This window comes from Schistocerca serialis, chromosome 3 (assembly GCF_023864345.2).
Source record: "Schistocerca serialis cubense isolate TAMUIC-IGC-003099 chromosome 3, iqSchSeri2.2, whole genome shotgun sequence".
Classification (NCBI taxonomy): domain Eukaryota; kingdom Metazoa; phylum Arthropoda; class Insecta; order Orthoptera; family Acrididae; genus Schistocerca; species Schistocerca serialis.
The window spans coordinates 523,439,115-523,451,594 of NC_064640.1; the positions used below are offsets into that span (position 1 = coordinate 523,439,115).

The 12,480-nt window shown below is 40.2% G+C and overlaps 1 protein-coding gene across 1 annotated transcript in view; it reads left to right on the top strand.

The window, feature by feature from the left end:
• Positions 1–12,480, top strand: part of LOC126470401 (uncharacterized) — a 125,363-nt gene that overhangs the window by 81,811 nt on the left and 31,072 nt on the right. Inside the window, exon 9 of the mRNA XM_050098247.1 lies at positions 3,575–3,681. Within this exon, the coding sequence (XP_049954204.1) occupies positions 3,575–3,681 (107 nt within the window). The remainder of the gene's footprint in view (positions 1–3,574; positions 3,682–12,480) is intronic.

The following is a 12,480-nucleotide window of genomic DNA, read 5'->3' on the forward strand; positions in this document are numbered from 1 at the left end:
TGACGGCTCAACACAAAAGTTTTGTCTCAAGTACAGATAGTGTTGAGGATCAGTGGACAAAGTTCAAAACCGTCGCACAATATGCGTTAGATGAGTATGTGCCAAGCAAGAATGTAAGAGATGGAAAAGAGCCACCGTGGTACAATAACCGAGTTAGAAAACTGCTGCGGAAGCAAAGGGAACTTCACAGCAAACATAAACATAGCCAAAGCCTTGCAGACAAACAAAAATTACGCGAAGCGAAATGTAGTGTGAGGAGGGCTATGCGAGAGGCGTGCAATGAATTCTAAAGTAAAGTTCTATGTACTGACTTGGCAGAAAATCCTAAGAAATTTTGGTCTTACGTCAAAGCGGTAGGCGGATCAAAACAAAATGTCCAGACACTCTGTGACCAAAATGGTACTGAAACAGAGGATGACAGACTAAAGGCCGAAATACTAAATGTGTTTTTCCAAAGCTGTTTTACAGAGGAAGACTGCACTGTAGTTCCTTCTCTAGATTGTCGTACAGATGACAAAATGGTAGATATCAAAATAGACGACAGAGGGATAGAGAAACAATTAAAATCGCTCAAAAGAGGAAAGGCCGCTGGACCTGATGGGATACCAGTTCGATTTTACACAGAGTACACGAAGGAACTTGGCCCCCCTTCTTGCAGCGGTGTACCATAGGTCTCTAGAAGAGCGTAGCGTTCCAAAGGATTGGAAAAGAGCACAGGTCATCCCCGTTTTCAAGAAGGGACATCGAACAGATGTGCAGAACTATAGACCTATATCTCTAGCGTCGATCAGTTGTAGAATTTTGGAACACGTATTATGTTCGAGTATAATGGCTTTTCTGGAGACTAGAAATCTACCTTGTAGGAATCAGCATGGGTTTCAAAAAAGACGGTCATGTGAAACCCAGCTCGCGTTATTCGTCCACGAGACTCAGAGGGCCATAGACATGGGTTCACAGGTAGATGCCGTGTTTCTTGACTTCCGCAAGGTGTTCGATACAGTTCCCCACAGTCGTTTAATGAACAAAGTAAGAGCATATGGACTATCAGAACAATTGTGTGATTGGATTGAAGAGTTCCTAGATAACAGAACGCAGCATGTCATTCTCAATGGAGAGAAGTCTTCCGAAGTAAGAGTGATTTCAGGTGTGCCGCAGGGGAGTGTCATAGGACCGTTGCTATTCACAATATACATAAATGACCTTGTGGATGACACCGGAAGTTCATTGAGGCTTTTTGCAGATGATGCTGTGGTGTATCGAGAGGTTGTAACAATGGAAAATTGTACTGAAATGCAGGAGGATCTGCAGCGAATTGACGCATGGTGCAGGGAATGGCAATTGAATCTCAATGTAGACAAGTGTAATGTACTGCGAATACATAGAAAGATAGATCCCTTATCATTTAGCTACAAAATAGCAGGTCAGCAACTGGAAACAGTTAATTCCATAAATTATCTGGGAGTACGCATTAGGAGTGATTTAAAATGGAATGATCATATAAAGTTGATCGTCGGTAAAGCAGATGCCAGACTGAGATTCATTGGAAGAATCCTAAGAAAATCCAATCCGAAAACAAAGGAAGTAGGTTACAGTACGCTTGTTTGCCCACTGCTTGAATACTGCTCAGCAGTGTGGGATCCGTACGAGATAGAGTTGATAGAAGAGAGATAGAAGATCCAACGGAGAGCAGCGCGCTTCGTTACAGGATCATTTAGTAATCGCGAAAGCGTTACGGAGATGATAGACACACTCCAGTGGAAGACTCTGCAGGAGAGCCGCTCAGTAGCTCGGTACGGGCTTTTGTTAAAGTTTCGAGAACATACCTTCACCGAACAGTCAAGCAGTATATTGCTCCCTCCTACGTATATCTCGCGAAGAGACCATGAGGATAAAATCAGAGAGATTAGAGCCCACACAGAAGCATACCGACAATCCTTCTTTCCACGAACCATACGAGACTGGAACAGAAGGGAGAACCGATAAAGGTACTCGGGGTACCCTCCGCCACACACCGTCAGGTGGCTTGCGGAGTATGGATGTAGATGTAGATGTAGACATGAGCTATGATTGGCTTACAAAAGCGCATTTCAATCTCGATTTCAATGCTTCATAAACAAACGTGCTGTGTTTGATGGAATTCGAATCTATACTTTCATAACAGGAATACGAAAATACGCAGTGTAAATGTTGCTGCATATCAGAGATGTTTCCAAAACTTTGCCAGAGTTTTTTTTTCTGAAGAACCGGAGAGTTCTAAACTGGTGTATAAAATTTTTACCTTTCAAAGGATTGGTATTTTTACAGCTCCGAGGGAAAGTATACTGTCACTCATCATGGAAAAAGTGCATTTTTCACCATGTAAGAAGTGTATTTTCATATGAGGGGAAAAGTGCTTTTTTAACCTGGAAATCTGGGGAAAATCTGGGAATTCTTTTTTCTTGTCCATGTATACACCCTGTCATTGAACCTGAAGCAGGCTAGAGGTTGGGAAATTTGCAGGACTAGGAAGTTTTCTTGTAAATGGCCCATTAACAGGTTGGCATTGGAGGGTACCATGCAGGTGGCCATGGTGCTGCGGATTAGTTTGTATACCTTCCCTTCAAAGGAGAAGTGTCTGTGTGTTTGGATAAAGTTCGTAAAGTGTATGAGGAGTCAGATAGTGGGTTTGGAGTCGGGAAAAGGTAGTGCTCAATAGTGGCAAGACCATTGGCGTGGGGGATATTGGTGTACAGGGAAGTGGTGTCAACAGTGAGTAGGGATCCAGCTGTTCATCAGGATGAATGGACAGCACAAAACTGTGGCCAAGACCAAAGTAAATCACCCTGCAGCACAATATGCAGCTGAACATAACATGCTTGATTTCAGTGGTTGCTTCTGGATCCTCCACTCCACTACTACCTTTTCTGAACTGCACAAATAGGAGTTAGCCTTACAACATGTTCTCCACTCCCAAAATTATCCTGGCCTCAACCTACAGTAACATACTGTCTGCACACCCTCCACTCAACAGTTTCTGCCCCCTCTGTCCTACCACCTCCCTATATTCCCACTTCCTCACCCTCATTGTGTGCCATCATCTGCCAACACACCTGCCCATTTTTACCCTTCACTTATCCGGTCTTTTTGTCTGAAGAGTTAATATTAGTCTTTGAAGAAACTGTCATTTAAAGTTCTTTTTTCCCTCTTCCATCCTATTGCAACTGTATTACACATTTTGTTTTCCAGAAATTTCTAGTGTAGCTGTGTTTGTGTTTATATTAGATTGTTCATTCACAGCTGATTTGGACATCATCATTGTTCCCCATCTTTCTTTTCTGTTATGTGCTACAAGGTACCTCTGCAGTGCATAAACACCAGTGTGCCTCATAAGGTCTGATTTGTATTTCCATCTGGTTGGCAGAACTGTTGTTGAAATCAAATTGCATGTTGTAATTAAATGGAAAAGGATAAGCCAATATTGTAGAACTTGAATTGTTCTGAGAAATAATCATCAGAACTGTAGCATCAGATTGTATTGTAGACATAAATTTTATACTGTGTACATACCAATAATTAAAATTGTGTGTTTGTATAGGTGACCCTGATTACAAGATGAAATGTATTGGATTCTGGAAAGAGAATCTGAAATCATATCTTATAACATATGATGAACTGGATCCGTACAGCAAGTATCGTTGTTGGGTATGTATTGCCTTAAAAAATATCTGTAATTTTGACAGTTGTAAGTGATCTCAGTATGTGTGACAACACTGTGGCTAACATGGAACCATACAAAACAAATAATACTTGGAAAGATTGTCTAGGAAAGAAGTCTGTGACCAACTGCCAGAAGCAGACTGTTAATGGTGTTTTACGAGCACCAGTATAGAATGACATGATAAAACTTGAGTCTAATTGCTAAGGAAATCCATCTTTGAGCTGTGGTCTGATTATATTGAATTAAGTGTATGATGTGTAAGGTTACCCAAAGATACTCAAGCTGGAAGATTACTTCATCACTTCTGTTGTCAGTTTCATTTTTAATATACATGAAGTAATGGAATGTGTAAAAATAACAACTTTCCAAATATTGAGACATAAAGTGACCAGTAGGCTCATACACAAGAACTTGAACATAGCTTATGGGCTTCTTCATAGTACATAAAATACATGTATGGACACAACTGTGTCCTTCCAGCCCTTCCTGGGGAAGAGCTAGTGTGTTACTGTTTGTATTCCCAACCACTGCTTAATATGTTCACTATATTGTGAGTGATAGTCTGTATGCATTCAAGTGCTTGTATTCTACAGGTTTCCAGCATAATCTGCACTATCTAATTCACAGTGTCATGTTATCTAATTGTGTAGAGGATTTTAATTTGGAGAAGGAAACAAACAAAGTAACAGTGAAGTTAAAGATCATAAAAGAAACATTTTTAATAAATTGTACAGGTAATGTGCGACTGAGTTTGTTTATAAGAACCACACACCATGTGTAAGCAGCATGTCAAAGTGCGAGTATTTTGGGACAGGCATACCAGCCTGCTATTCAACTTTTCACTTGTGGGAAACCACCTAAAAACCACATAAGCAGGAGGAGGAGGAGATCAGTGTTTAACGTCCTGTCAGCAATGCGGTCATTAGACATGAAGCACAAGGTCAGATTAGGGAAGGATGGAGAAGGAAATCAGCTGTGTGCTTTCAAAGGAACCACTCCAGCATTTGCCGTGAGCAATTTAGGGAAATCATGTAAACCTAAATCTGGATGGCTGGATGCAGATTTGAACCACCATCCTCCCAGATGCAAGTCCAGTGTGCTAACCACTTCACTACCTCATTCAGTCTTAATGTAAGCATATGTCAGATTTCTTACTAACATTTGTAAAAATTGGAAAGCCTATGAAGCTCCATCTTATTTTCTGACATTATCTCACGTGTACGTAGGGTCGACTTGTTAATCTGGATATGGCAGCGTAAGTAGTAGGAGGTGGCTCGATACCATACCTGTCGCTCCCTCATGCTGTCTCTCTCCTCCCACCTGCCCCTCCATCTAGAGGACAGAATTTGTGTTCCCCACCTGTTTATGTCTAGTATTACCCCATGTCAAAGTGCGAGTATTTTGGGACAGGCATACCAGCCTGCTATTCAACTTTTCACTTGTGGGAAACCACCTAAAAACCACATCCAGCTTGGTCAGTGCATGGACCTCTTCTTTAATCCACTGTGTGAATTCAGTCCTCGGCCGGTAGGCCTCCCAGAATCCCAGAAGTGGTGTGTTAATGCACACGGTTACCTGTGTGAGTTAATGCCAAAGAGTAATGGTGCACATGAAATCTAACTCAGAGCATTTGTAGAATGGTGAACCAGCAATAAGAGAGTATGACTGCAGGCACCTGACATGGCTGTATGTGGCAGATCCTCCTCTCTTGTGTAACCATAAATGTTGTGTTGCAGCTAACTTTGGCAGTGAAGAGCCATCAAAAATATAAACATGAAAGTGGAAGTATTTATCATTGATATCAAAAGACCAATGTTAACCTGTGAGTCACAGTTAATGGGGAAGAATGTTGGGGGCCCCAAGAAATATTTTATGTACTGTGGCAGCTGAATTTGTACATGTCATGCTGCTATAAAGGTGATGGGTGTGTGGAACCAGTAGAAAGAGGTGTTCACATACAACACTGATTGGTTACAGGACCACACATCTTATCCACAATGTTAGTTCTGTACAGGAGAACTGCAAAGGATATGTACACTGAAATGCCAAAAATTGGGTCACCATATACAAAACAGCAGAAAATTCAGAGTATTTGGCAGTAAGAGAAGGAAAACTGGTTCAAGATATACAAAGCCAGACAGAGAAAGTATGTCATTGTTATAGGAACTGCAAGATATCTGATACCCACTCTGGAACTGCGTATGCCCCCAGGATTGCTTACTTTATTGGCTATAAGAAGGCACTCCAGAGTGAAAATTAAAATTCAATTATACCTACATGTTTCTTGTTAAAATCACTTATCTTCATCTTTTGCAAACTGAAATTATAACTTTGCACATTTTTGAATGCAGATTAATACCAAAAAATTACCTGCTGCTAGTGTATGGACTATTGTGATAAAGGAAAACAGTATACAGCATCTTTTTCCTCATGCCATAGTGGTTTGGGGAGCGGGTTGCTGATCTGAAAATGAATAGTTTTATCATTTCAACAAACAAATTCACTAGAATTAAGATAACATTGAAATTTTTAGGTGAATGTTTACCCAAAGTATGCAATCAAGTGTGAGGATAATGAAATAGCTGGCCATACTGCATATCAGCTGTACTGTAATTCATATATTTTCCTTCTTCAGAAAGCTGCGAAAGATGGCCTGTCGTACATCAGACAAAGTACCGTATTTCCTCGAATCTAAGCCGCACTCGAATCTAAGCCGCACGTGAAAAATGAGACTCGAAATAAAGAAAAAAAAAATTCCCGAATCTAAGCTGCACCTGAAATTTGAGACTCGAAATTCAAGGGGAGAGAAAAGTTTTAGGCTGCACCTCCAAATCGAAACAAAGTTGGTCCATTGTAATATGAGACACAATTTAGGTCGAATGAATGACGATACAGCTACAGTAGTTTGGTTCGAGTCGTAAGATTAGCAGTTAAGCTTTACCAGGAAGCCATTGCTAAGCGTCAGGCGCTCTGTCCGTATTTATACGGGTACCCTTCCTTTTTCACGTGCTTCATCTGGTTTGAATTGATTGCTTATTTTGCTTTGATCTGGTAAGTGCCATTTTCTTTGCTATAGGTGTTTACGTCACTCTAAGCAGAAAATGCATTACTGTACTGTGTCATGCATTGTTTGTTGCATTCTGATTAGTGCGTGTTTACGGCCTGTCGCCACTCGCGGCATGGCTTGCTTTTGTGCGCGCTACCGCCGCTTACAATTAAAACAAATAGAGAGTAATCGTCTCATTAGCGAAACAATGCCAAGAGACTGCTACTTGTTGTTACTTACACTGCTGCTTTCTTTGATGATGATCAACAAGAACCAAATAATAGACGGTGTATGATGGAACATGTTCTGAACGAGAGTTAGACGAAAATGTTTCTCCGTTCGAACATCTTTGCGGCCGCTTCTTTAGTACATCAAATTGTGCACAGAAATTAGAGTCATCTTAGAATTAAAAATCTAGTCAGTTGCCGTGCTTCATTTCTGACTGTATCACTATTAGGCATAAGTATAATACGAATATAAACATGACACGATACGTATATTCTTCCGCATTTGCTGTTGTCTCACTCTAGTTTCGTAGTTTATTAGGCAAACCGGATTTAAATGAGATAGCAGCAAACACGAAAGAATACATGGCAAAATGTTGATATTCGTATTATTCTCATAGTGAAGAGAATACTGCATGTGATTCAAATTTCATCAGGTTCCTATTAGCAACCATCTCTTCTCACAGGTAGGAAAAAATTCAGAAAGTAGAGTTGGCCATATTGACAAACAGCCCAAACAGTCTTGCCAGTCGGATTTTCGTAGTACATTGAAATTCTGCTACATTCGAAGATGAACAATACGGAATTTGTATTTACTTCATTGGATAATGTATAAAAATGCAGTGGTCGAAACTAGGGGCGGAGAAAAAAAATCTCGTCTTCCACCTTTCTTTAAATTTATTTACTGATGCAGAGGTTTTGGCGCCAGTATTTATATTGGTGCCTACAAAGCATGCCTGTGTCGCTACATATATTCGAGGGCAGAAGTAAGTTGTGGCGGCACCTACCAACATTTTTCAGAACTTCTTGCTTTGCACTCGATTCTAAGCCGCAGGCGGCTTTTTGGATTACAAAAACCGGAAAAAAAGTGCGGCTTAGATTCGAGTAAATACGGTATATGCAACTACTAAAAGAAATTCTTGGAGAATGATTCCTAAAATTATGAAGCCAACGTCAATACCACCTCCTCCCTTCTCTCTCTCTCTCTCTCTCTCTCTCTCTCTCTCTCCCTCCCTCCCCCTCTCTCTCTCTCTCTCTCTCTCTCTGCCCCCCCCCCCCCCCCCACACACACACACACACACACACACACGCGTCAAGGCTATAGGAGAGGTCTTAGCAGTCAGACAGCTGCATGACATTAATTAATTTCAGTTGCATATTGGTTTCGCAAGACAGACATTTATGATCTTTGGGGACTGGACAAGTTATATTTCAGGTATGGTCAGATTACAATAACTCTTAAATTATGTTCATGTGGGTGGGTGTAGAGATTCATCAGCAGTGAATTTTAAAGGCGAGTGTTGTTTACTTTACAACTGTAACTTCTGGTACTGACGACTAATACGTCATTTTGTAGTTCAAAATCAAGTGTTGTTAAATAACTATTGTATTTCTGTGAGAACTGATGTGTTTAATTTTCTGTGAGTTATGGATCTTTCTTTTTTTGAACATTGGTCCTCAGAATTTTTCTTGGCTGAAAAGTTTGACGATATTGCAGTATTTATCCCGTTCAGTTGAAGGAATTTGGAATTTAATGGAATATAGTCAGGTTGCTACAGAGCTGATACTATAAAGGTGGTGGCATTTTTATCATTGTCTTGCAGGTCTATCATAATGACATAATTTCCTTGTGTAGTGAGACTGCACACTTTAGTGCACCAGGATTCACTCAGGCCACCATAACCACGAGCTACAGTAATAAGAAAATAAGGATTAGGGGTTTGTTCACCATTTAGGGACAAATAAACATAGGAAAACCAACAGATGCAATGAACTTGCAAAGTTGTGCAAATGTTTAATCTGTTCCACTCTAATATCGTCTAAAACTGTTACTTTAGCGGTTTTAGACTTCTTAATGATTGTCAAATTCTTCCATGGGGATTCCAACTGTCTCAGTATCTATTCATTGTTCCCTTATGTTACTGTTATGTGACTCTCGGTTTTTCAGTTAACCAAGAACTGATGAGCAGTAGTATCAGGAGACAGGACCTATCTCAATTGCATTATTCTGCCTTCACAGTAGCCTCCGAGTTTTTTTTTTTAATGTGCCGAATGCCTTCAGATCTACAGGATACTGAAACAGGATTGGTTTGTGAGAATAACTACAGTGCAGAGTTTTTTTTTTATTTCCTTGCTGATTTTTGATCTGGCTGTTTGCAATTTCTTTAAAGAGGAGGAAGTACACAAATAGTGTGTACTAGTCCTCCAGGTGGGAAACAATAGATGGTGGCCACACTCCAGGTGGGAAACAATAGATGGTGGCCACAATACTGCTGAGCTAGTGAGCCAGCACCGTGTTCAGTGGTCTGTTAGGATAGATAGTTCACAATTTAAAAGGAAGATCAGTTGAATTTTGTGTGTTGAATGACCTTCCTTGTTCCAATCCATAAATTTGAGGCAAAATTAAAGTTAATTTCTTTCTTTTAACCCACTAGCAAGCACGCTTGTGTATAAAGTGTACCAATCACAAATTAACATTGTCTTGGGCCATTCCATTGTTGTTTTTACAATTGTGAGCCCATACCTATTCCTTCATTATTGCTTCAGCTAACACAGTGATAAGGTGTTTTGTCATACGTCCAAGTGAGCAGCAGTAATATAAAATAAACAGCAAGCTAGTTGAGAAGAAAATTATGATCTGTGCAAGAAAATGACCCAGATTCCAGGTTAGCAGCACAATCTCAAAATGAGGCAGTTATCTGTGAGGTAATTAGCAATCAAATAAGCAGTTGGCAAGTATCTGATGCAACTGCACTGTTAAATGCCTCAAGTTGTTCATTACTGTGGGGGTAACACTTGCAAGTGGCAACAGATGTGTACAAAGTACGCCACACACCCGCTTGTGTTATGAAAAGTGGTTGGATACATTCTATGATATAAGATACCATACCTTGCACTACTTTCTGAAAAAGAAAAGCATTACAATTATAATGCAACTTATACACAGTAAAGCCAACTATTTCATAACTCTCATTCTCAATTGCATTGTTTGGGTAAATATTCTCCCAGGTTTCAACCTTGTCAGTGAATTTGTTCACTGAAGCAATAAAACAAACTATGCATTTTCAGATAATCTCTCCACTCCTCAAACAATTACACCATGAGAAAACAGACACGGGAGAGTGTTGTCTCCCCGATCACAAGAATTCATACAGTAGTGCCGGATGATTTTTCAGCAGTAATCCACATTCCAAAATAGACAAAGTTTCAATTTTAGTTTTCAAAAATGAAGATAAGTGATTTCAGCAAGAAATTTGTGTGTATAATATGGCCTTTCATTTTCATTTCCCATTAAAGAGTTAAGCCAGAATGATAGATAGTGAGTCCCATATAAACACATTCTTAAAAGTTTTATAGGCTCTGTGCCTCACATATGTTGGGATCCAGTTGCTGGAATGTTCAGTCAGATCCATAACTTGTCGTGTAACCACCAGGCATTCTGGAGAACCCTCTTCCAGGCAGTCAAGTAGCAAGCCTTACACATGGGGCATAGGCAATTACAGAGTTGGCACAGATGTATTGCATTTCCTGTATAATCAACTCACTTCCTCTGTCTGATGTTACACCTTGGACCAGTTTTTCTGCTCCTGCCAGAAGTACCACAGTTTTCCTGAAACTGATGTTAGCCCCGTATATAATTTTGAGATACGATTGGTCAGTAACTTGTACATTGTGGTCCATCAGCTACCATAGTTTCTGCCTTATTAACTCTCAGAAAATAATGTGAAGAGCAAGATTCACCCGGAACATACCCTCTTTGAAAATGAAACATTTACAGCCGTCCTTATGTTGTCATTTATTGCGTACAAAGTGCATTTTCTTAGAATAGTGAATGACCGTAGTCCCCCAGACCTCCTGGCACAAGGATGGAGATACAAACAATATCCTCTTTGATTCCATGCCACGATGTTTAGAGGTCCAGATTGTAACATGTGAGGGCTTCACACCATGAAGAATATTCTGTGATGTGTAGTTTGTCGGTCTTAATTATTTGTGTATTGCCATATGCCTTATCTGTGGTATTAATTCATTTCAATAGTACGTATCCTTCTTAGTCTTAAAATTTCAACCAACGGTACTGTGTATGAGACATTTACACTGCCTGAAAAGAGAAAAAAGAAAAAGGAAAAAGAACCATAATGGCAGGAGGTAACGAAATGAAACTTGACAGGGTATGTGGTGTTATTTAAGTTATTACAAAATTAAGTCTAATTTACAAAGAATTTGGTGGTATGAACTCATTTGTCAGTATGATGTTGCACCCCCTCTGGCCTGGATGCATGCAATGATTTTGTTGGTAAGGGTATCATAGGGCCATTATGTTCTGTCCTGAGGCAAGCTGCCACATTACTGTTGTAATTGGTCATTGATACCCTTGAGTACTGGCTCTGGGATGGAGTTGGCTTCCAAGTTGGTCCCACACATTCTATCGGGCACAGATCTGGGGATCTTGCTGGCTACAAGAGTACCTCAACAACCCACAGACAGTTTGTGGAGACATGTGCAATGTGTAGACGATCATCATTCTGTTGAACAATGGCACCACGAGATTGTCGCATGAGAAGTAACACATGAGGACATAGGACGTACATGACGTACCAATGCGCTGTCATGAGTTCTCTCAGTCATTATTAGTCATGATGTGAAGTCATACCAGATGGCTCTCCACACCATATTGCTAGGAGTAAAGCACTGTGCCTCTTTAAAACATTGGAAGAATGGGACCTCTCCTCCAGTCTATTGCTGTACTCGTTGAATATGCTCATCCGGATAGTGCAGAACGGTGATTCATCACTGAACACTATGTAATGCAGTTCATCAGCACACTATGCTGCCTGGTCATGGTACCACTCTAACATTGTCCTTATGAATCTTAGGCAATCTGTATAACCTGGGAGGAATGGGTACCTGTGTACAAAGTCTCTTTGCCACATCATCAGAGATTGTGCTGTTCTTTAGAGCTTTAAAGTTTTTGTTGTATTTTGGCTGGACAGTCTTGTTTTGAATGCTATAGGCAGAGTCGTCCAATAGTTGATTCATCTTTCTTGTGTACCATGTGGTTATAATTAAAGTGCAGTTACTAACGGAGGTCCAGCGTGAGCTGTAATTATCGTATGGCAGCAAAACTTGGTAGTTATTCTAATGAGTTAATGTGGAACAAATTTATGCTGGAAAAAAATTAGTTACAATTTTGGACAGCAAGTGCAAATTTGGTGCCGTGAATGCAAGAAAAACATATGGAAATGTTTCCATAATGTACTGGATTACGAATGGGATGTGGGCAGGAAAGGTCAGAAAAGTGAGAAAGGCATAATGTTAATTTTATTGCTAACAGTCTTGGATGAGAACAGTGGTATTTACATAGTTGCATTCTTCCAAAGCAGAAGTCACATGCTGTGCAAGGAGACCTCAATAACATGCAGACATCATGGTACACCTGACAGACCCTCTTGATGTATTCTCTTCAAAGAAGAGTGGGTCGAGAATAAAGGTGCTTGTGAATCCACAGTACA